Genomic DNA, 26,504 nt, shown 5'->3' with positions numbered 1-26,504 from the left:
TCCGTGTGTGTGGAGAACCTATAGATTTGCAGCGATTGAGAAATGAAGCGAAGTTTCATCACAATTGAGCTGTGCTCTGAAATTAAGACTAATTATGAAATAGTGGATGAGATGTTTCCTTTATGAAGAGAATAATTCATTTAATGAGTGCGCACATGGACATGGTCATGGTGCAATACCCTCAAAACTGCTTGACTTAGGATCATCTCTAGACCTTCAGTTTAATTAAATACATGCATGAACAGGACACCCAAAGAGACACTAAGCTATTTAACTGCTAGCAAACTATTTTAAGCCGTAGATACACCTGGATTTAGCATCGAATGTATAGAATATACACACGACTGTAGAGAATGATTTCCCTTTATTTGAACTAGCTCCAGACCCAAACCTTTCCAGTATGACAATACCCTTTAACACAAAGTCAGCTCTATTAACATATAGTTTACATGAGTTGTTGTGGGAGATCTATAGAGCTATAGAGCTCTGCCCTCAACCCTACTGAACACCTTTGGGATGAATTAGAATGCTGGCTGCACCCCGGGCCTCCTCACCTACATCAGTACCTGCCTTTACTAACATTCTTGTGGCTGAATGACCACAAATCTCCACAAGCACACCCTGATCTAGTGGAACATCTTCCCAGAAGAATGGAGGGAATTATAAGAGTAAATAAAAGGAATAAATGTGGCAATAGATGATTAAAGACTAGGCGGTTAGGACACAAATGTCTACAGATGTCTGTCTGTCTGTCTGTCTGTCTGTCTGTCTGTCTGTCTGTCTATATCATACTATATTGGCAAAAGTTTGCGGACACCTGGTCAAAAGTATGGTATGTCGTTCTTGAGCATCGAATTCCATATTTAGTCCCAATTTGCTCTTTTAATTCCCTTCACTTTTCATGATGTTCCACTAGATGTTTGAGAGGTGTTTGTGGACATTTGTGTTCATCAGCCACAATCCTGTTAATAAAGGCAGGTACTGATGTAGGTGAGGAGGCCTGAGGTGCAATTGCAGTTCATCCCAAAGCTTTTCACTAGGGTTGAGATCAGAACTCTATAGCAGACCACTGAAGATCTTCCATTCCAAAACCATGTAAACCAGAACTTAATGTAGATGGCTTTGTGCACAGGGGCATTGCCATGCTGGAACAGGTTTGGGTTTACAAGCTCAAGTGAATGCTTATTATACCGCATCCAAAGACGTCCTATACAATTGTGTGCCTCTAGATTTGTGGTAACAGTTTGGAGAAGAACCACATATAGCAGGAAAGTTCAGGTGTCCCAACACTTTTGTGAATATAGTGTATCTATCCAAACATCCATCCATCTAAAATGTTTTACTTCTGAGTTAAATCAAGCACTGATCAGTTGAACTCGTTCACACAACACGCCATTTTGTTTCTTCCCCGTTTGCAACTTTGTTTGTTTATTGTTTGGGTTCGGCTCACACTCTCTTGCATCAGCATTCAATTACGACGCCTAATAACTGAATTAAAATCGAACCAGCTGACAAGGGCTAAAAGATTTCTTGACAAACAGCTTGTTTATGAAGGTAAACAAATCGGAAAGGTGGAGCGGAGTGATGCAACCCGAGCAGAGCGGATTACATATTGGACTGTCCTACTGGGAAAGAGGATGGGATGGATCTCTACTGTATAGGATGCTGGATATGGGGTGTGAACAAAAAAACCTGTAAATAAAGTGCGACACGACAACACAACGAGAAAATGTGTCGAGCGCATATACTATATTACAAAAAAACGGACACCTGGTCATCAGTATGGTATGAGATTTTTGAGCATCGCATTCCATATTTAGTCCATAATTCCTTTCATTCTTTCTAGGAAGATCTTCCTCTAGATTTTGGAGTGTGCTTGTGGAGACTGGTGTTTATCAGCCACAAGGGTGTTAGTAATTCAGGTAGTGATGTAGGTGAGGTGAGGAGGTCTGGGGTGCAGTCCAAGTGTTCATCCGAAAGGTGTTCATTAGGGTTGAGGAAGGAGCTCTATAGCAGACCACTTAGGATCTCACTCTCCAAAGCACGTGAAGCATATCTTCATGGAGCTGGCTTTGTGCACATTGCCATGCTGGAACAGGTTTGGGTTTCCAAGTGCTAGCGAACCCAAGATTTGATTATACAGCATTCCTACATAAATGTGTGCCTCCAGCTTTGTGGTAGCATAAAAAAAAAAAAAAGATCCACATATGGCAGAAATAGTCAGGTGTCCCAATACTTTTGTCTGTATAGCGTATATTTGAGACATACTACGAGCTTCTCAAAACTTAAGATATAATATGGAGACTGAATTTCCTGTCTTCTTCTTACAGATGTCACAAATATCACAATAAACAAATTCTATCCCGGTGTGTCCCAATCCTCCAGAGGAGCTCTAGTGCTTGATTCATTGTGCTGCTAAGTGTGTACATGAATGAATACGAGCTCGGCTCCTGTGCGACGCACTGGCAAAAGCAGGTAACGTCCCCCTACCTTATCGCCCAAGCACAGAGACTCACACCTGGCCCAAGCACACACACACACACACACACACACACACACACACACACAAACAACGGCAGCCACAGACTGCGCACATACATACATACATACACAAACACATACACGCGCACACACACATTATGCGCCACATGATTGACTACCTGCTCTGATAGGGTCCGCACTTATCTCAACCGAATTTGCATATTGTGTAATTATTTCCCAGGGTTAATTAGCTCGGCAAAACAGGCCGCTCTTAGAGACAGCCTCCTGGTGACAGATTCACCCATCTCTCTCTCTCTCTCTCTCTCTCTCTCTTTCTCTCTTTCTCTCCTACCCAAACATGTGCCAGTCCGATCAGACTCCCCGCTGTTCTCTAACCTGCTGAGCCTCAGAGAGACCAACATCAAAAGTCTGAAGGTGTGTGTCCACGTGTATGTGTGTGTGTGTGTGTGTGTGTGTGTGTGTGTGTGTGTGTGTGGAATACATTCAGGTTCCGTACATGAATCGTCGGTACAGAAAGCGCAGAGCTTTGAAGCGCCTCTCGAGCTGAGTTCTAGCTGGAGAGACGAGCTCTTAATGGAGGAGCCGGGCCATTACGGCACATCCTCGGAGCTCTCGCCTCCTCCTGTGATCACTGCTCTCACTGCGTCATGCTGGATTCTTGGCCCCCCCCCCTTATTTTCTCTCTTTTCGCCACCAACGTTCACACATGCTTGCATGAGGGATGGTATAACAAGCCGCGTCCATCTCTTTATTTGCTGGGAGAAAAATAGAAATGGCGCTTTTACACTCCTGGGATATTTTACCCGCGTTAGTTGTGTTTCATTGCGCAACATGTATGCATTCAAGGTAGTTACAAGCAGCTTGAATGTTCAGGAACACAGGGGGTAAGATAAAAACAACACAGTAGTAATAGAAAACACACGAGTATATACATATACAGTATATACACACACACACACACACACACACACACACACACACACACACACACACACACACACACATTATATATATATAGACAGATAGAGGAATGTATGGATAGATTAATTCCATCCATCCATAGATCCATCCAAACCATTCACTTACATTTCCACCTCCACCTTTCCAACTTTATCGTGCGTCACTTATTAACTGCACTTGTTTCCTATTCCCCAGCTTTCAGCAGCACAAAAAATTTATAATATCATAAAATAATATATATATATATAGTCTCAGCCTAAACGAGGTTAAAAAACTATAATAAAAAACATAAATGGATAAAAAATAATAATTAAAAAGAATAAATACATTTTATATATATATATATATATATATATATATATATATATATATATATATATATATATATATATATATATATTTGTTTATTAATTCTTTTTTTATTTATTTATTTTTTTATTATAGTTTTTTATACGAGGCTTAAAAACTGTACAAAAAACCAAAACAATATACTGTATATTATAAAAATATATATTATAATTAAAAGAAACATATTACTTGGGGTAGTATTTTCGTTGACTGTATAGTTTTACAGCTCTCAAAGTTTCTACTCGTTTTACGCTGTAAACTGATGGATCATCATCCGTCAGGTTTAAGCACAGTTTACGTTAGTGACTGCCGATAAAATGATCAAATCGCTGATTTTTATTTTTACTAGTTACCTTCATAAGACCGATTTCCTGCTCTAATTTGGCTTTCGACATCTTTTCATTTGCATTTCAAAGCTTAAGCATCAGATGCCTTTTCTATGTCATGTACTGGTTCGAAAGCATTGCTGTCGTTTTGAATCCATGACTTGCACCAAAGATTCCCATTCAAGAACGTGCGGAGGAATTTAGTCCTCGGTACGAAAGCTTTTACATTCCATTCCTGATTCGCATCAATTTCCAGAATTCGCATGCACGTTGTGGGGAGAAAAAAAAACGTCAAGATGAAGACATCGCTTTCTTTACGGTTCATGAGTCGACTTTTGTTCAAACAAGAGTCGTTTGTCTGGATGTGTGCAAATGCTTCTAACTTCTTGGGGTTTGCTTAAAACTATGCTGAATAAATTAGCGTTTGATAAGGGACTTTAAGACAGTATAATTTTGTCCCCCTTTTCCTTTGTTAACTAGTTGATGTAATCTAAAGTTCTGATACTGCAGGAGGAACGGCACCAGCTGCATGGATGTACCACACACTCGCAGTCACTCAGCCTCCCATCTGCACGCCGCATGTGAGAGCGTTAAGCTGAGGAAAGTACAAATACATACAAACAGCTGCAGACGTGGGGGATCCTGATGGAAAAGGAAAAAAAAAACAACAACCCCAAATCACACTAAAACGTTCCCAATTTGTTTGGACAAATCCACAATTCATACCAGTCTTTCAGCGCTTAATGCTAAATGCACTAGAACACTGGAGGTGGGATCGAATGTCAAGATTAGCGACTGCTAGTTGTCACACTGTGCAAACAGCACATCATGCACAAGGACGACACTGGAAGGTTAAACAGGCAGTAGTGGAAGGACACGCTCGGGAGACAAGGACACGAAATCTCACTGACTGATGAGTAAGTGGGCCGTGCGGGCGTCTAGCAGGATTACAATTTGTCTTTTTTTTTTTTTTTAGCTAGCGAGGATTTGTAAGCTAATTGAGGTAAACCCTTTTAAACCTCATGAGCTGTTTAAACGTTAAAGCGCGTTAACACTGTTTTCTACGGGACGCCAAAGTTAGAAACAGTTACTCTTATTAATCATGATGCCATAACATGCCTGCCACGTCTCTAGGCCACTTTCCAAAGAGCTTCTCTAGGAACGACTACCTGCCTCGGCCACACACGTAGACTAAACAAAGCGCTCACACAACCCAAACCCTCGAAGTGATTTGAATAGCTGACTCTCATCATGGAACGAGCTGGTTTTTCCTTTTGGTAAATGATTACAAGCGAAACACGCCGGGTTAGCGATTACACGTTTGGTAGCGCTCGGCGGTAAATCCGTTCAAATCACCCATGTTATCATTTAGTCACCGGTTATCCGCACGCTCCTCTTGTCAACAGCACACGTTTTGGGGAAATTCAATATTATCAAGGTTTGAATGGTTGCAGTGTCGAGGACTGCTCGGAAACGTACGATAAAGCTGGAGCCGAGTTCTATGGTGGCGCGTGGGCTTCCTGATAGCGCGGAAAAACTAGCCGTCCAGGGTCGGCTAAATAGCTCCTGGCACTTCTTTCCTGTAGATTTGTTCTTCACACCTGGCCAGTCACAGACAAGGTGCCTGTTCAGAGACATGCAGGAGCCATGAAAGAGCCCTCGTGTCTCGTACAGAGGGGGTACAAAAAAATAAAAAATAAGAAGGATGGAGAGAAAAAAAAAAGTCAAAAGCCATTGGGTTTTTAACTATTGGAAAGATCACTTGAAGGCAGCAAGATGATAACCAAAGCCAGCTGCGAGGATGAGGCCAGAATAATAATACGGTTTGTGCATGCCAAAAGACAGGATATGGAAAAAGAGAGAGGAAGAGAGAGAGAGAAAAAAAAACAAAGTTTAATTAAAAAGATCCAGACGGACACATACAAAAAAAAAAAGCTCGGCCCATCACTGTACAGAGGCGTGACCTTGCTACCATGGAGCTAATCTCAACAAAATTTGGTGGTGCATTGTTTCAAATCAATATCTCATTAACAAAGTACAAAAGGCCCAGTGCCTGTCTAGCAGGGGTTCCCTGTTAAAAGACAGCTTTCGGCTACGAATAGCCAGAAAGGTCATCTTCGTCAAATCTCGACCTGCCTCGCCGCCAAGCCTGTGATTGTCAGATTAAATTACTGCTTGGGTTTAATTGACGCAGGCGAGGTGAGCGAGCAGCCACTTGTGTGAGAGTTTGGAGGAAAGGCCTGCTGTGAGGGGCCAGGCTTCGAGTCCTCACAGCAGATTGGATGTGTTTAAGGTTGACCTGACAGGAAGATTGGGAGCAGACATCTGAGAGAAGGCCTCGTCCCTTGGAACAAGTGCAAATGCGCGGCTTCAGAAAGACGTGCACTCTACGGGTCCTTGTGCGAAGAAAAGCAAAAAAACGCTGTATAACGTGCGCATGAACTTCTCCGCCCACGTACAGTCTGAGCTATACAATGGTGCCAGGCTCTCCATTTGTACATACGTTTACCATAAATCGATATTCTCTGACATACTTGCAAACTCGATAAGTACATCGGCGGACGTATACGCACGGGTTAAACAGGTGAGCGCCCACGGACCTTAGCTATTGACCCTTGCTTCGGCTGTGTCATAAGTTCATACGTTTAATTAAGCCCGGGCCAGTCGGCACGCATGTCCTTGCAATAAGGTCACAAACAAGGTCTCGGAGGCCAAAGTTCGCCCGTGCTTGGGGCTTTAAGAAGTGTCCTGAAGAGATGTGAACAAAGACAGCTTCAAGGTGATGCAATAGCCAGTTGGAATACATATTGCCTCCTCCTGACAGCTCAACCCAGTCCGGGTCTTATCTCGAAGACGTGCGGGTTAGTCGTGTACGAGGCAGGCATAGGGGAACAGAACATCTCCAAAACACGGATTCCGATGCTCCCGTGAGGAATATATGAGTAGGAAAAACAAGGGATAAATAATGGATGCCGATCCTGAAGAGACAGAGGCGGCTGTTGGGTACATGCTGTGTGAACATTATCCACTACCCCGGTCTGCATGTCACCTTGGACTGATGCTGACTCCAAATCAACGCTCACACCACCGACTTTCTCATGCGGTAGGATTGCTGAGGGGGATTTAGAGTCCAGATAAAAAAAGGGAGTCCAGCTGCACAAACGTGATACCATTGGCATGGTATTATTTACTCATTTGCCTATTTAAGTTTCTTTTTTTTTTAGTATGGGACATAATGTGGACAAATCAGTAGCCCAGGTAGACAGGACCAGAATGTTCATACTTAGCTACTGTATAAGTTTATTCATAGGCAGCATACTACATCTTGTACTTGCCTTGTGGTAGTTATCAAAAAGTTTTGAGACGAGCTCTGTTTATAAGAACGTACTTTATTTATCCACGTTTACACACTATCACCTTCAAAATAGTCCCCTTGCACAGCAATACTTCTGAAATGTGTCCTGGAAGTCTTCTTTTCGAAGTCGGATCGCCGTGATCTTTGAGCTGGACCTCCATTTTTGGGAAAAAAGGCGAAGTTTGTCAAAGAGTAGGGTGGGTGCGGAAGTGAGATCATGTTGTTTCCGGCATGTGAGGAGGGCTCGTTGACAGGGTGGGCACCAGGTCATAATAGCAGACATGGTAACGCACGTGGTCACAATAGCACCAGTTGCACAGCTCTCGATGTCCACGGGACGATGTGATTTGACACATTGACTTATGAAGGTCGGTGCTCCCTGTGACTGTGCCTGCAGCCTTGTGCTGTTGGCGTGTTACAAAAAACTAGTCAAAACTTTTTCATATCACTCCGTTTATATATGATTTTGACTGGCGGTCTAGAATTAGGTACGAAAAGGTTTTTTTATTTTATTTTTTAGAACATTGATAATAAGAAATATATTCAGCATAGTTTTATACAAAGTGATACACCTCTGCAGTTTCAGAACTTTTAAAAATATACTTTTTTTTCATCATAATCTTCCATCTTTCAGAGGCATGACAATTTAAAATGGCTATTTCTTTTACATTAACACGGACTATCCTGAATATTTACTTCTCCGAAACCAAAGTCTTGACATAAAACAGGTCTGAGAGTTGTAAAATGATGCAAATAAGTGGTCTTATACAGACCATTGACCTTATACAAGAGAAGTAAAACATTGTCTAGATGATGTACAAAAGAGAAACAGAGCAAAGCCATGTACTCAAAGCGTTCAATAAACTCATGCCACCACCGCAAGGATCTGACACTTAAAGTTCTGCAGGCACTTAAGAAATGAATAAACGAAGCGACAGAGAGAGAGTGCGGAGAGGGGGGAAAAAAAAGAGAGAGGAACGCCGCTCAGCGCAAGCTGCTGCTTCTCAATGCCCTCTCTCTCTTTCTCTCTCGCTCCGTCTCCCTGTCTCTGTCTCGGAACAAAAAAGCAACAATAAGAAATCTAAAGGAAAAAAAGTGAGAAAAAAAAAAATTCTAGTCATTTGGAAAAACGGCTCTTTTCCCTCAGGGGCTCGGGCCCTAAGCCTGTCCCAGTTAGGCCTGAATGAAATCTTTGGAAGCTTCTTAAGCCTTCAATGTGGGTTTTGTTCCTGCTATTCCTCCGCTTGGCTGACAGAAAATAGGTAACTGGATTAGGCCTCAAATTCAGAGTAAAGTGAACTCCCAAAAAAACCTTGTGTATGCTGGCCCCACCTCTCCCTCTCCCCGTCTCCCTCGTCCTCTCCAGAGACACTAGACGTGGGCCGTTGGGGCTGTGATCTTTTAAGAGTGCTAGAAGATTATGCAGGCTTGGGGGCTCCGACACTATGAACCCCGGGGGGGAGCAAAAAGTAAGAGTGCTAAAGGCAGTTAAGGGCTCCTTAACGAGGGTAAGGAAGCGTATTAATCAACTCAACTGTGGGCAGGAACAGGCTCCCTGGGCTGAGAAGAGCGACGTGCAGGTGGTCTGCAGCTCAGCAGGAAGTCAAGGAGGGGAGGAGAGGAGCCTGAGCCTGGTACAATACTGCAAGAAAAGATTAAAAAGTTCCAGAGAATGAGAGTGGGCCTGACCCGCCCACTACTCTAGAGCCTGAGAGAATGGGTGGAGAAGAGAGAAAAACACACATGTGGACTCGCAAATACAAACACGCCTTAAAGCTGCGAGCCAAAGAGATATGAGCGCAGTGTGTATGAACACACACGCAAAAGTCACACGTTCCTCCCACCTGAGAAGGTGCCCAATACGCTTCATGACACAAACAAATCGGTCAGGGCCTGGTTAAGGAATGAATGGAGGTGAGACAAGAGAATTTAACTTTCAGAATGCTGATGGATGTTGCTAGTAATTACCACAAAGTTGTACAATACCGCGGCTACAGAGAATTAAAAGGCTGTGTTTAAGTTTCGGGATGGAAACATCGGTTTCTGTATTAGGATTTAAACCACTCTGATTAGGGAAACACCAACCTGGTTGCAACTCGAGACATGTGACCAGAGCAGCTATTATTCCAATTTGTACTTGCTGAAAATATTCTTAAAAAAAAAAATTTTAGTTTTACGTTTAAAAACAGAAACAAACCAGCAGCCTACCTCAAACCAATGCAACCCTGACCAGGCGGTTACTAAGGAGGATTGAACGCACCACTTAAAAACAACAACTGCAACAACTGGAAAGAAAAGAAAGAAAGGCGTTGGGAAGCTGGGGTCAGAACACAGGTTCAGCCATTATACAGAGGAGCACAGAGGGTTAAGGGACTTGTTTAAGGGCCTGTATATACTGGGTGATGCAGGGGTTGAACCCCCCGACCTTCTGATCAGTAGCCCAGAGCCTTAACCGCTGTTCTAACACCGCCCAGGAACCTGGTTGTCCCACAAACTTCATATCTCTCCACACATCAAGATCCCCCAGCGTTCTTGTTTTGTCCCTAGTCTCTAGTTGCACATCTCTAGTCTCAACCAGGTTCCTGTTTATTGTTGGTATTTAGGTACATGCCGAGTATGCAGATTCTGGATACGCATGTTAGTGTAATGACTATCATTAGCATGCGAACACTTTGATTAGCCACAATCACAACATTGTGTAGATGATTTTAAAACATAGGTTTACACTGCAAAAGAAGTGGTGCGATATATTGCTCAGGACCAATGTGGTTGCGTTAAGACTCGTGGAGTTGCTGTGAACTAAAATGTTGTCTCTTTTACAAACTACTGGATGGGGAAAAAAAAAAAACCACTTCAGAATCACTTTTTAAAAATTGTCTTTCGAGAGTCTTAAAGCTGAAGCTGTTCAGTTATTCCGATATGTAAGCCAAAGAGAACGTAATTAACACATTTTCAAACATGTAAAAGCGACTAAGACGAGATAGCCGTGTGAAAATCTGCCTGTCCCTGAAGTGACGCATGACCGCTTGAAGATGGCAATGCGTTTCTTTTTTTCTTTCTTTCTTTCCCAACATTAAATTGTTTGAACTCAGGAGTAATTACTTTTTTAAGGTTTTCTAAAGGAATCCTGAGCATCTGAACATCTTGAAATATGGTTTATATTGGATGGATTGGAACAGCTTGAGCCTGCTATTGATAGTGAACACCTTTGGGATGAATTGGAATGCTGACTGCATCCCAGGCCTCCTCACCTCACCTACATCAGTACTTGGATTTAACTAACACCCCTGTAGTTTACTGAGCTCAAAATCACACTCCGAAATCTAATGGAACATCTTCCCAGAAGAGTGGAGATTCTTATAACAGCACATGTGGACTAAAGGTGGGATGGGATGTTCAAAAAGAACATAAAATCTTATAGTCAGGTGTCCATACACTATACTAACACACACACATACAGTCAGTCTTTGTCCCTGTACTAGTTCCTTTGCTGCTGTCTGAGCATGTATAACTCGCCTAATGTGAGAGAGTAGAATTGGGAAAAACCTTGGCTAGTGCTGCTCTAACGATCTCACGCTGCTAGCATTACAAAGTGCAAAAGGTTCTGGGGACACGGCGTCGCGAGGTGAGGAGAGACCTCATTATATGAATCCTCAACCATTCCAGTTGAAATATTTATTAAGACATTATTATGGGTTCTTTCCATCGCCTCGGAGAGTGTAACTCCTCGCCCCTGCTCTTCCTCGTGCCTAGCGGTGCGCCTGCACCGACACATGAAGACATCAGCACGATTTGAACGAGGTCTTCTTCCTAATCATATCGAATGGCGTGTTTTTTTTTTTCCCCCCCTCGTTCCGCGTGGCTCTCCACACGCAGCGGGCGGCGATGAAACGCTTACGTCAAAGTTGGAATGGCTGAAGTGCGAGGATTTGCACTCGCTGATGGCTACTTCACAGAATTCCTTGTCTCATCCTTTTCCATGTGTGTAAGCGAAGAAAAAAGGAGGAGGAGAAAAACGGAAAAAAAAAAATACAAGCCGACTGTTGAGTCCTGTTGTAAAGCGAATTCATTAAAATAAGTGAAGGGTGTCAAAGTTACTTCGGCGCGATAGGAAGGCCGTCTTGTTTAGCGAGCTGTACGGAGTTTCCGAACGCGATGTTAATAACGTGGATAATCGTGCTTCTTGGTACACTGCGTGTGAAGGTAGCATTGGATGTGGCACAGGAAGCGTGTTGACAGCTCGCACGGCGCTCGCGTGTCACGCCGGTAACTGACAGTATAAGGCGTGTGATGTCGCTCGCGTACACACGTGTAGACGTGCAACGCGGACATCAGTGAAACAAAGCGTTTACGATCTGCCAACAGATTTATTTTTTTCCCTCCTTTTGTCGGTCCACTATGCCGAATTACTTTAGATCCGGTTTATCTCTTTGATTGGGCAGGTTTTATCCGTGTAGAAAATTTTTTTTTAATAAAAATAAATAAAAAATCGAGCGCCCAAGGTGTGTGTACTGTAGGTATGTGTATTGGATTAAGTGCTGTATCCGCAGAAGGCGATAAGAGATCTGATGGGATGCTGTTGGGGAATTATGGATTGTAATGATAGTGAATCTCATGGTCAACAGCTACAGGGGACATGGCTCTGATCAGCCTATTCAGCTGTGTGTTTGACTGTGTGTGTGTGTATGTCACTACGCGTGTGTGTGTGTGTGTGTGTGTGTGTGCGTGTGTGTGTGTGTGTGTGGCCAAGATACAATTTTGTTTCATTTTGACCATTTGCTGCTTTGCAAAAGTATTTATCGTTTCCATCAGAATCTTAATCTTACACAAACACTAGGCCTAATGAATTTCCATTAGGGCCTGAAAAAAAAATTAATAATAGAAAGTACAAGTAGGACTTTTTAAATAATATTTACATACCAGAGGGCAAAAAAATCCACGTTCACTCTTGTAGCATGGTTTGTGCTTAGGGTATATTTTTCTCTTTCTATGTACTTTTCTCTTTATAAACTATACGTTTTGTAGTAAAAAAAAAAAAAAAAAAAAAAAAAAAATGGCCAAACTGTATTTTCTAAATGGGATCATTCGATTTGACTCCTGGCATTACCTTCATATTTATTTATTTATTAATTTACAGCGGTACAAGGGAATGGACATGGACTGCACTACGTGCTCTGTATTGTGTTATACTTTAAGTAAATTCAGATTTTAGTTTGTTTCTCATATGTTTCAGATGTCAGTGACTACAAACTACAGCAAAAATTAAATATACAATATTACACAGTAAAGAGAAGATAACAGGGGAAAAAAAGCATGAGCATTTATTATATTAAGACAATTTTTTTTTTTTTTTAGATTTATGTATAGAATTTGTAATTAAATAAATAAATGTAATCATTTGATTCGACTCCTGACATTACTGGAGTCTTTCTTTCTTTCTTTCTTTCTTTCTTTCTTTCTTTCTTTCTTTCTTTCTAATTACTCTTTCTTTCACCACTCTCACCATCTTCCTTTATTTATTTATTGGTCATTCGAGGAAATGGATCTGTAGTGCACTATTGTGTTGTGATTGTTTCTAGGGAAAAAGGAAACTATTTTGCATTTGGCAAAACTGTCTAGAGACTGTTTATTGTTTGTAATGTGAACCCTGTAGGATTTTTTTTTTAAAGAAAAAAGGACTAGTAAGATTTGGGTAAATCTCAACAGTCAAGTTTGTCAATGACTAATAAAAAGAAATGCAAAAAAATTAATCCAACTTCAATTATTTTTTATTTTATAACACCAAGGTCATTTTCGATGTTGATTCTGGTGCAGATTTTCATCTGTGGAAGAATAAAACTACGGTATGATTAATAAACAAATGCACCTACACAGACACAGAGAGTCAACTCCAGAAAATATTTGAAGCGATTCAAGTTTGAATGCAACGTTTTTAATGGAATCTGACAACCCTGGCTGTCAAAAGTGTTTATTTTTTTGTTTTTTTTTACAGCTAAGACTGGATCATTTCTCTCATTCATGTGTGTACAGTATGTGTGAGCGAGTGAAAAGAAGAGATGTGGGGAGGTGGTGGTGAATATCTGAAAAGTGAGAGTAAAGAGAAGCCTTTTCTGTACACACAGACTCTGGAATGCTGCCAAACTCGGCGAGCCTGACCGCACACCCGTGTGGCCCTCTCGCTCAACTCCACTAAACCCTCTCTTACCCTCTGCTTCACCCGCCCTCTCTCTCGCTCTCGTTTCCAGCCTCCCCTCCCCTCTCCCATCCATCCTTCACTCACCCGGATTGGGAAGCGCTTGGTCTCACGCTCCTTCTGTGGATTGCGGTACTTCTCGTACCCGTCTTTCTTTTTCTTCCCCTCGCACTCCTCTTTGCGCTCGCGCTTCTCCGCCGGCTCGTCCCATGCGTCGGCAGACGGATCCCCGACCTTCTCCACCTCCAGCGCGTTCTCGTTAGGGTTCAGCACGATCACGCCGTAGCCCTCCTGAGACGCAAACACAAACAAACAAATTAACAGGCAGGAACAATGCTTCATGTGACTGTGTGTGCAATAATGCAGAGAGGTATCCAGGGAGCGACATGGTTGCCAAAGCTGAAAGCAGACAGAGGGGCACTGAGACAGGCCTGAGATCTGAGAGACTCGTAGGGAGAAAGGAAAAGGAGAGAGAGAGAGAGAGAGAGAGAGAGAGAGAGAGAGAGAGAGAGAGAGGTAGAGGAGTTGACTGGAAAAGAAAAAGCAATAGAAGGGATAAGAAGTTCTATTAAAAACTCTTAGCAGGATTCGTCGTTCTTGTACAGCGAGGCTTTCAGTGACGCACATGAGCTCCGCTTTATTTCCAGATTTCTCTTTGAGCTTCAGCTAGATTTCTTTTTTTCATTTTTTTTTTTAATTAACAGCCAAAACCTCAAAAAGGCCTCGTTATATTTAGCGAAAGCTGAATACCTTTATTAAGAATAGGGCAAAATTAAGACCTGCTTGAATCTGGAACATTTGTTCAGACGAAGTTGTAAAACATCAGTATATCTAAAAAGAGAAGATTAGCCCCCGAATAAAAATCTAATTCAAAGTGAAATGTATAAACAGCCACACGCTCCATGTTTAATAATGTTAATTAAATGATACAGACCCTATGGATTAGGCGTCCCTGTATATTTGTGGGACACAAATATTTCGTGAAAAAATGTGGGAGGATATTTTTGTCTGAGTCGCTTATGTGTTCTTCTCTGTAACACTGTGTGGAAAAAAATGGACATGGACAGGATAATGAAAGCCTGGCTTTCCGGGTGTAACTGAAAGTTCACTCGCGGCACCTGGGAAATATTTACTCGCAATGCAGCAAAAAAAAAAAAAAAAAAAAAAAAAAAAAGATTTTGAAAAGAGGAAAAGCTTCAGCGCATCAGCTGAACTAGTAAAACGAATGTCAAACAAAAGTGCACAAACAGAACGAAACACAAAATCTGATTATCTGAATATACCGGAGGTCAATAAACCCCATTCCGCCCGCTCCTAGGGGTCACGTGTACGCGCGTCTCTCCGATTTAAACGAATTATGTCGCGACGCAAGCAGCAACAAAGCAAGTGTCATTCTCGACAGGCTAATTAAAAATTAAGCAACTGTCGATATCTTACAATCATAATTAGATCGCGTGATGTACTGCGGACGAAGCACTTTCGCATTCTAATCAATACAAATCAACTGCGGCTGCCCTCCTGCTCGGCCTGCCGCGCGACTGCTAATAAACGAATAAAGTGCGAGAAGTAATTACGGCTAATAAAGCTGAGAAACCCCCGCTCAAAAAAAATATATAAATAAAAATCATTAAAAAAACTAATAAAATATTACAAAGAGCTCAATCAAATTTAAAAGAAACAAAACTCAATAACAATATTAAGGCAGATTCCTAATTAAATGCACAAGACGATATTTTTAATTTCATTTTTGAATTATTTTGATCTTTTATTATTACTATTACGTTATTTATAATTATTATTATTACCAATAATGAGAATAATTATAATTAACTCTTTACAGTAATTTAACTACATTTAGCAACTCCATTTGAATGAAAGAAATACGTTTTAAACCAGTTGCTCATAATAAATTCCCGTGGTCGCGCCACACGCTGTCCGCATGACGTGTATGTATAAAACAGTTTTTTCTTTCCCTGACAACTTTCTGGTTGAGGACAGAGGCACCGGCCAGCAGCAGTTTGGCTTTGTGGTTGCACGCAGTGGTGAGGCAGCTTGAGTGGAGTTTAGTGCCACTGCCCACTGGTGGCAGGCAAGATAAATGACTAGGAAAGAAAGACAGCCAGACAGGCCTTCCTGTAGCTCTGTCTTTCTTTCTTTTCTTTCTATGGCTGTATCGCTAATGACTACATCGCCTGGATTAAATCTCGAAGAAGATCGTAGCCTCGTTCCTGCATTCGCTGATGTGACCTCGGTAACGTTTGCTGCCACAGTGAGGAGGTGCGAGTGTCGTCTCTCGTGGCTATTCTCATCATGCTATGGACAGCGGCTTGTTCATGAAATGTGAAAGGGTGCATTTATGTTCTGGTCAAATCACTAATAACAATTATGTTTTATTTTCTCAAATTGTAAAATGTCAACATTTTGTTAAATAATTATTTAGCAATTAATAAATAATTAGCAAACACTATTTGGGACATTCAATCAATAATATATTTTGAGTAATTTATAGATAGATAGATAGATAGATAGATAGATAGATAGATAGATAGATAGATAGATAGATAGATAGATAGATACTTTTTAAAATTTTATGTGTGTGTGTGTGTGTGTGTGTGTGTGTGTGTGTGTGTGTGTGTGTGTGTGTGTGTGTGTGTGTGTGTGTGCGTGCGGGCGCGTGTATATATGCAGCAGCAAGAAGCTTATCTGTGAAATTCTACGCCTTGCTCTGTTGAGTGGCTGGATCGGATGTCTGGCTCTTCCCATGCCCCCGTGCCCCTGGTTGGCACCTCCTCATGGGGCAAAGTAAGCAGGCCTGGCCTCTGGGCCAATGGTCTGTCTGGGTCACCGTGGACCCTCAGTAGGTCTCAGACCTCTGTAACCCACCACTGGATGCCCTCTTAACTGTTCTTTTGTCTGTCTGTCTCAAACTAGCTGACTCCCTTCACCCACAGTTACAATGGCCTACGCCGCCGTCATGCGCCTTCATCTCACCGACTGACAGCGCCGCGTCTTTCAATCTAACATCCATAACCTTACACAAACATAGAACATGAAGCACGGTAAAAAAAAAAAAAAAAAAAAAAAAAGAAAAATCATAAAATGAACGCGGGGTGAACAAAGAGTGAGACATGATTGGGTTTAAGACGTTAAGATTAGACAGTGTAATACAGAGAGGTAGAAATATAGAGTATATTGCACATACATTTTATATATTTATATATATATATTTATATATATATATATATATATATATATATATATATATATATATATATATATATATATATATATATATATATATATATATATAAATTTTTTAAATGTGCAAAATATTAAAATATTATAGCGCAGAAAAAATGTAGAAAAATTCATCTCATTTTATTATTTTATATTTATTTTCGTGCCTTCACTAGCACATTAACAGCAAATTAGGGCACTAGAGGTACATTTATAAGTCGATTGACACAATGAGTAAAATATATTTTTAAAGGGAAAAATGAATTTATATATATTAAATAAATATTTAAAAATAGAAGGGAAAAAAAATAAAAACAAGTAGCAAATTATAAAATCATAATAGATTTTCTTATATCACATTTTTACATTATTTATTTTATACATTACTATACTATATAATTATTATGATTAATGATAATGATATATTTTATATTCGACTTTTATATTATTGAATATTGTATATTATGATTATTATTATTATAAATAATAATATTATTCTCATCAATAATCATAAAAATAGGTACAACTAAGTGGGTTTATGTTGACAGTGTGATGCGATTTCTCTATTTCCAGGCACCTAATAAAACATGCAGCTAGTCGGTGTTCCTCAAAGTACTGATGAGCCCCAAGAATATACACAAACAAACAAATAAATAAAAAAAACCTTGTCATCCTGTCACTTTAATACAATCCATTAACGTTTAATAAATACTACAAAAATAAAATCTACCTGAATGAGGTTCATACAGGCATGCAAAAATCCCTGTATTAGCCGAGTGTTTCCATTGTGCGTGCGTGCGTGTGTGTGTGTGTGTATGGAAGGTAAATACAGTAATAATGGTCTGTCCACTAAATCAGTCCTTCTACAGGCAACACTAATAAATTTAGCTTATGGCAGAGCCGAGCTGTCCGGTTCCTCAGTCAGTCCTGCTGAAATGAGACGTGCTTACAATAATATTGGGTCTTCAGCGGCACGCTGACAGACAACCCAGTGGTTTAGCTATTTGCGGCTCTTTGTTTGGCTTTGAAGCGGGAGAGCGAGGGAGAGAGGCTCTCTGTCGTTTTTCCCACCCTTCCTCTATAGTCCTGTGATGAAGAGAAAGACTCGTACTGCTTCGGGTCAGAGAGAGAGTATGGTACTTGTCAGGTACAAAGCGTGCCCTATAGCGGTCAGGAATACGCATGTGTGTGTGAAAATGTGTGTATGCATGTAATTTATTATTATTTTTTTAACACTTGCACACATCTGTGTGTGTTTGTGCACATGTAGCCTACGTACGGCGTCTGAGGGGGAATATGCGTGCGTGATCAAAGCCGGTGGATGACGTCTCGAGCAACATGCTGACCCTCCATTACCACAAAGCCTCAGCCTGGCCTCCTGCGCCTGCGCGTCCTGCTCTACCACAGCCTGTCATCCCTTTGTAAGCTTACGGCTGGAAGGACCAGCCAATCAGGAAGCTGGAGGCAGCAAGGACGGAGCAACCTGATTGGAGGAGGAAGTGGGGATAGAAGATCTGCAGAGGGCTTTATTCACACTGTGCTTATACTGCAGGTACTCGCTAAAGCCTTCCATATTGCTATGAAAGAAAAAAAAAAAAATCTAATATAGTATAAGTTCAATAGTATGAGACCAGAAATTGTGATTGTTTTATATGGAAATGTACGAAAAAAGGTGGTGAAAAAAAAAAAGAAAAGCAAACTGGAGACCATGTTAACTCCTGTGTACTAACAGGACAAAAACAGATTTTTTACTCAAGCAGGAATCTTTAACAGATCTGAAAGCTTGTGGAGTCCGTGTCAGCTCGAGTGTTAAAGTAAACTCCGACGCAACTCTAAAACCAGCGTAAGAGATTGAATTCGAGGTTGTGCTGGTAATATAATCTCTAAAACAAACAAACAAACAAAAACAGAGAAATATATAGCAAAAATTATACAGCTTATTATTTGAACTACTAATAATGTACTATTTACACCTTTTACTGTATGTACAATGTATCATCTATAACATGTTTTAGTGAAAGAATGGGATATGCAACTTTCCATTGAATGCAATACAGATGAAACCTTCAGACTTCTCATTATAATAATATGAGTAGAGCAGTTATGTCAATGATAAAGGAACAAATGACCTTAAATAACCCTTGGTCCAAGATGTGCATGTAGGTGGTTATGTAAAAATTGCGTGTACTTGATGGGTCTTTGGAAAGAACGAGAAGTTCCTGTGCCGGGACGAAATAAAGGAACGAAGGATTAAAATACTTGTAAATGATAAGCTCTCAGAGAACTTGTACAATGCAAACCCTACAAGGATTTTTTAACGTGGAATAAACCGTCTCCTTATTACGTGTCTCAGACAGACAAAAAAAATAAATAAAAAGAGAGGGAGAATGTTCTAAAATGTAACACGCTTGTGTTCGCGTTCATGGAAACGGACAACGTTGTTTATTTCATGCCGTAAGAGACCTTAGCGCTCTGTGACATTGACAGATTGGCTCTAATTTACGTGTGATAAGGTTAAGCAGAGACGCTACGCGACGGCTCGGAAACCGGCTTAGACGCAAAGCTTCCACTTTTCTTTCTTTTCCTTTTATCACATCCTTCATGTTACCATAAGAGCAGAGTTAGTGCTTAATAAAGCTGCTGAAATACCACACACAAAGCACAAACATCCAGAGGGCTACACACACACACACACACACAAACGGCTCGGAGTGTGCACGGCAGCCCCTGGAGGTTGAACAGGGAGAGGGAGAAGGATGGGGAGAGAGGCTGGTATAGCATTAATCACGGCGCAGGTGGAATTTGTCAGAGCTATCGATTGTGTAAGTAAATGTTACAGAAATCATTTGTCAACTTTTTACAGGAGGGCAACATGTCAATCGCTCAGGAGGAAGTGACTGTGAGCGCAGGGGAAATGCCATTTACCACCGCACTTCGAATACTGACACAAACAAAAACAAATTCCCATTACACACACACACACACACACACACACACACACACACACACACACACACACACTAGCTGACCAACAAACTTACTACTAATAATCAATCAGACATTTACACTACATATGTACACACACAAAACAGCAATACAAGAAAAACAATCAAAATTCGAAATCCCATACTTGACCAGACTCGAATATGCGAAGACTTTTAGACCGTATTTAATATCCGAAGTCATTATTTTAAATTCAAACTATAACATGCGTTACGTTACAATCTCCGATGCATGTCAGAGTCGAAACCTTTGACGTATGTTAATAGATTACCGAATAATTGCCGGAAGATTGTAGCTACTGTAGTTCATGCAAATTCATACCAAAACCAAACGGTCAATGCACAGCATTCTATTAAACCTGCACCTCGATAGTAAATCATTACATTTTCACACTGTAAACATTCAATCCAACAGAAACAGAAGGATCGTTCGTGTACTGTTAACCAAGAAACTACAAAACAGAACTAAAGTCCATTAACAAAAACACCTTATGGCCATGTTCACACTGATCTGTTTTCGTTTGAAAACGCATATCATTCTCTGGGTTTTGGTCTTCCGTCCACTGGGATGGCGTTTTCAGTCAACGAAAACGTAGCTTTTTGAAAACGCTCCGTGGATACATTTGAAAACGATTTTTTACGTGAAAACGAACATTTTAAGCCATTGCCGTGACGTTTCAAAGTGACGTAATGTTAATAAACGGTAGGCGGAAATGCTGGAAGCGAGTGAAAACGAAAAAATGTGGACATGTGGAGCGCTTTCAGACGAAAACTATGTTTGTTTTTTAATTAGTGAAGACCTGTTTTAGCACAAATTGTTAATTTTATATTAAAAAAAAAATAAAAATAAAATATGTATATATATATATATATATATATATATATATATATATATATATATATATATATATATATATATATATATATATATATATAAAAAGAAGGCAATAGTATGTAAACACAAACGTTTTTCAATACTCTTTTTACCCTTCGTTCTAATCCAGACCTGGAAATCACTCAAATCAAATTCCATACATTTACATTCGTGTTTTTATAAGGCGTAGGAATCCTGTCTGCAATACTCTTCACATACACAGAATTATATAACGCTCAAATATCTGCTCAGTGCTGGTCCTCAGGTGGTGTCTGTCCCTTGATGGATGTAGTAGATAAGACTAAAAGATGATGATATATATCTACACCAGGGTTACCTGATAAGAGATCTAATGAGTACCAGCTACATGGTTGGAAAAAAAAAAACACTAGGCTCAACAATTTGGAGGCTTTTCTGACTACTATTACAGCTGCAATTTGTGAATATTTGGTATCGATGAAACTTCAGGGCCGTACTGATGATCTATATAGACTCAGGTGTCTACCAGGAGTAAGTGAAATCCTGCTGATAGCATAAATGTGGGTCAAAAAAATAAAAAAAATACAAAATTAGTGTATAAATCAAATATGTATACTACACAACTAATTGTTTTACACCTGGTTCAAGGCTGCTTATGATTGGGCGAGGCAGGTCATGTGCTCATTGCTGAAAGTATATAAATAGATACATTTAGAGATGTCACATGATCACCATGTGCACATTTTTTACTACCCTAAAAAAAAAAAAAAAAAATATTTATTTTTTATTTTTAAATGAATCAATCTAAGAGTCCAGGCCACACCATGGGTGAGTATAAAACAGCTGGTTGGTTCGCCCCACACTTCCCTGTTCAGCAGCCCTCTGGCCAGGTAAGACAATAGAAACAATGGAGTGAGGGGAAAACACACGTAGCAGAAAGCCAAAAATAAATAATTCGGAGAGCCTGTGCACATGCCTTTAGCGATATGATTTATATTTCTATATTGTTCCCCTTCAGCATGCACATACATTTTTAATGAGGGGAATGGAGGATATAGATCATGGAATGATAGCTGCCCCCTGATATTCTTGTCTAACTGCTTCATATATAAATCACTGCATGCTACAAAATGGGAAGGTGGATGACAGTGTTTAGAAGGTGCTGCAAAAAATTGGGTAAAGGGCAAAGAACAACGTCGGGGAAATTACACTGACCGATAGGAGGCGAAGTACAACCTCGCGCAATCTCAAAAATCGCATGGCCACCGGCATCGATCGTTCGGATTTTGGTAGGAATGTAAAGCGGAAATATAAGCGCGTGAAAAACAATGAGAAAAATTGAGCAAATAAATAAATAATAATAATAATAACACAATCTATTATTATAATGTATACCTGTTTAAATAAAATAAATCCTTTTGATGTTTAGCTTACCAGGACCACTCACAAGAAGTCGAAGAAAAACAATAACAACAACAACAAGAATTATTGCTGATATTATTACTATTTTTACTATTGTTTTAAATTCATAACATAAAGTAAGAAAATCAATAAATAAATAAATAAATGAATAATAGCGATGCTTAGTTTAGCAGCCCATAACAAATAAGAAGAAGAAGAAGAAGAAAAAAAAAGAGGAAGAACAAGAGGAAAAAAAAAAAAAAAAAAAAAAAAAAAACATATTATGGGACATTTCCAGAAAAAAGAAAAAAAAAAAAAAGAACAGGAAGATCGAGAACAAGAAGAAGAAATGTTACTGATATTACTATTATATTATTATTATTATTACTACTATCATTATAAATGCATTACATCAAATAAATAAACAGACAAACAAATATTTATTCACATTTTTATATATATATATACCCACAAATATATACAACCATCAGAAAGTTCCACTTAGCCAACTAACACGGCGTTCACCCAGAAGATGTGGAGCTTCGCTAATTGACAACGCTTTTACGATACATGTGAAATGATTTACGACCAGACATAAATCACAAATTGTCAAATCTTTTTAACAACGTATTAGACTCGATCAGAGCGCTCCAGTCCAGCTGGTAACTTGGAAAGTGATTTTTGTGTCTAAATTCGAGATGTTTTGCTCTCCTGATACGACCTGCACGGCTTTGGTCGCCATACCTCGGTGGAAGCGATGTGAAGGAATGCTCGGACCTGCAAGTCAGCGTTCGGGTATAAAAAGAGATTTATCACTAAAGCGGACATTTAGGCGCTGATTAAAAAGGTCACAGCTACTCGAGAGGGACTTGTCGTCCCAAACTTCATATTCCCTTGTAATCTACCTCTGGTTGAGTAAGAATAATGAGTGTCCTATGGGGTATTAATCTTAGTGACCACCGCTCACTGTGGCCACCCCCTGGGGTCGAAGGTTAAAGTGGAATCCCTTGACCCCTGCTCTGTTATTGCAACCCAAAGAGAAGCCGAGCTGAAAGAAAAGCTGGTGGTCTCCAAGGTGTTTTTCTCATCACCGTGTTTCCATAGGAATAGTTTGACATGGAATTTTTATTTGTCACAAGTTAACTGTTGTCAATGGAAAGAAACAGGAGTTTTTTTGTTTTGTTTTTTTTTTTTGGGGGGGGGGGGTGTCAAATGATTCCTAAACATCGTATTATTTGGCAGCGGCTCTCATGTGATTAGCTATTAGAGATATTACATGGCAAATTTGGATGAGATATAAAGCAAGAAGATCTTCAAACGGTCAAATATCGATTCCAAATTAAATCAGTGCCGAACGGAAATTGAAAAAAATAAAAAAATTAAAAATAACGATATTCCCCAATTGGTGTTAATATTTCGACATCTTTCGGCTGTGTTTCGCTAGAATTGAAAATTGGGTATATAATTATTTTTTATACCCATCAAAGTGTTCGGTGAAGCTCCGTACATGAACGTGGGGGTGAGGTTATCCTGGAAGTCACCGCTCCTACCAAGGAATATTTCATCATAGGAAAAAAGGTGATTGGTTTCTAGAATAACTTTCTTATTATTAACTTATATAAGGAGACAAGTGGGCTCAAGACATGCTCGCATAACACTGTCTAAAGATTTTCCACTAATCTGTCATCCATCCGTAATAAAATATTAGCATACAGTCCTGCAAATTAAGGAGGGATTCAGAGTCTGTACATAACCTTTCAAGAAAACGAAGCACATCTGTGAAGTCAGGTGTGAAAGAGTGTAGTTTTAATGAAGTACACACAGACACTGCTGGGTTTAATCCTGTGGGTGCAAAATTCGAAGATTCCTACAAATCTGAGGATACATGCGGAAAAGATTACCATTACTTCCTTTAACAAATTTAGAAAGAAAGAAGGAAAGAAAGAAAGAAAGAGACAAGGAGAAAAATCCCAGTGCAAAATCCCTGACATTAACAGAAAAATTTTTTTTTTTTTATTTTTTTTGAAGACCACCTGTTGTCTATTATTTTTACATACTGCTTACTCATAAATCATAACACTGGGTAATTAATCAAGCTGTCAAAACAGAGACTGAAGGTCACATGCTGAGGTCAAAAGGTGTCCCTGGGCCAATGGAGGTCAGGGTCACACCGCATTCCTCATTATCAAGTTGGGATGAGAGAGGGCCCGAGCAAACAAAAGCGAAAGCAGATGGAGAAGGATGGAGGGTGAGAAGAGAAGAAAAGAGACAAAGAGGAGAGAGAGGGGAAAAAAAAAATGACAAAGAAAAGTGAAAGAAGCTGTCAGCTGCCTGCAAATGAAGATGGGGAGCTGATTCGGGGAGAGAGAGAGAGAGAGAGAGAGAGAGAGAGAGAGAGAGAGAGAGAGAGAGAGAGAGAGAGAGAGAGAGAGAGAGGGGAAAAATACAGAGACAAAAGGAGAACAGGCATAAAAAAGAACAAGGGAGAAAAAAAGATAACTACAAGATGTTTCTGCCATATAGACACAAAATTGGTTGGAGAGAGTAGGCCTGGCAGTGGTCTGTGAATTCCCCCCCCTCTCTCTTTCTCTCTCTCTCCAATCCCCCCTCTTTTCTAACACACACATGCTCACACACTCGTCAGAGATGTGAGGAATCAGCGGTGGCAGATATGATTGTTATCTGCTTGTCTCCTCTCTTCTAAAAGAAACGATGAAGCACAGAGATACCTTTCACTCCGGGCTGCATATCGCCTGTTTAAACACGGACAACGTGTTCAGAAACACAGAGGTCGGTCACGTTCAATACACAAACCCCATCAGATCACTTCTCTCTCCTCGCTCATAGGCCAGGCCTGCTGCATGGTTTAAAAAAAAAAAAAAAAGGCACACAATACAACTGTCGCCGAATGATCATTTTTGAGGTCGGTCCGGTTTAAACAAGAAGAACAATCGTGGAATAAAAATCAGGGTGCATCAACTATTATACTAGATTACAATGCACGCCCCCCCCCCCCCCCCACACACACACACACACACACACCACCCGACCACACCCCCAATTCGAGCAACCAAATACAGGGTGTTATTGGGGTGGGGAATTACCTGCACAGTACTTAACACTGTTCGACAAGCAACTCTGAGTGTCCGCCTGTCAAAAACTCAAGACCTCCACGCAAACGCAGCGCATAAATTACCCCAGCGTCAGAACCTCCAATAAAAGTGTGACGACGAGCGAGCAAACCGAATTCGGGAACAGGGAGGAAGTATAAAAAGCAGCAAAACAATTTTAAAAAGTGCATATGCGGCGCAACTCCTAATATCCCTCTCTGCGGCGTGAAATGCGAATTCTCGGTCGGTTCTCTATCAAAACATCACTCCTGAACGAGGCGCGGACCAGTGCGCAAAATTAGCTGTCACCCTTTCCTCAAAATCTTTGTTAATCTCGTTTCCAGTGTTTGCGGATTTATCAGCACATGCATCAATGTCAGCTCCTTGGTTACTGAGGCGCACTACTTCACAGAAGATATAATTAAAAATGTTTGGCTGCCGAGAACAGGAATACAAGGTGGGGTAAGAGGGGTAGTGGCGGTGGTGGTGATGATGGGGGGTGGGGGCTGTAAAGCGACAGTGTCTTGTTCACCTCGTCTTCGCTACGTGTCGCGAGACTCGGGCGGACCCGGAGTGTGTAACGACAAACAAACGGGATGGGTTTTGCGAGCCGTGACACTGCGGGTCAAGAAGGTGCGAGCGCAAATGACAAACGTTGCGCCGACTTGGCGAGACGCCGAAACTGACTCTTTAATAGGAGAGGAACTCTCGCCTATACATGACAAACACTTTTCAAAAATGTACACGTGCGTATTTAAGCCACCATTAAAAAAAATTATTCAGAAATAAATGACTAAAGGGGAGCAAATACAAGCTACAAGCTCAGTTCTCAAAACAGAAGGGGGGGTCGATAAAGCAGTCACAACAAATCAACCTGAGCCATAACAGACCAACAACAAAAAACACACAAGTCTTGTGGAGTGCTTCAAATTGGGCTATAATTTCCCTTTGCCTGGGGTTCTCTAACTAGTTTGTAGTTAAAGAGAAACCTGAAGCCCCTCAGCACAATTTTATATTGAACATAATCCATCTAGCCAAATATTGGGCTCATTATTTTCATTTGAATGATGATATTCTGGCTACGAATTGGCACCATAGAGCTTGTTATACCTGAACTTTCCACTTGTGTGTCGGACTGTCAGTACAACCCCTTCAACAAGCAAGACCTTCAACTACACATAACTTCAAATATCAACTTCTAATTTACACCACCGTAC

The 26,504-nt window shown here is 40.5% G+C and overlaps 1 protein-coding gene and 1 long non-coding RNA gene across 6 annotated transcripts in view; one reads left to right on the top strand and one right to left on the bottom strand.

The window, feature by feature from the left end:
• arb2a (ARB2 cotranscriptional regulator A) overlaps nucleotides 1–26,504 on the bottom strand; it is a 179,156-nt gene that overhangs the window by 83,997 nt on the left and 68,655 nt on the right. For all 5 annotated transcript variants that reach the window (XM_083527626.1, XM_083527630.1, XM_083527628.1 and 2 more), the window contains exon 7: nucleotides 13,772–13,975. In XM_083527626.1, coding sequence (XP_083383752.1) covers nucleotides 13,772–13,975 — 204 coding nt within the window. The remainder of the gene's footprint in view (nucleotides 1–13,771; nucleotides 13,976–26,504) is intronic.
• LOC310718706 lies at nucleotides 15,691–21,550 on the top strand. The gene is made up of 3 exons (XR_014531237.1): nucleotides 15,691–15,961; nucleotides 18,192–20,778; nucleotides 20,865–21,550. It is a non-coding gene; the product is annotated as an uncharacterized lncRNA (long non-coding RNA).

This window comes from Silurus aristotelis (assembly GCF_946808225.1).
Source record: "Silurus aristotelis genome assembly, chromosome: 23".
NCBI classification, from domain to species: domain Eukaryota; kingdom Metazoa; phylum Chordata; class Actinopteri; order Siluriformes; family Siluridae; genus Silurus; species Silurus aristotelis.
The sequence above is the reverse complement of the archived record's forward strand: the minus strand, read 5'-3'. Positions and strand labels throughout refer to the sequence as shown.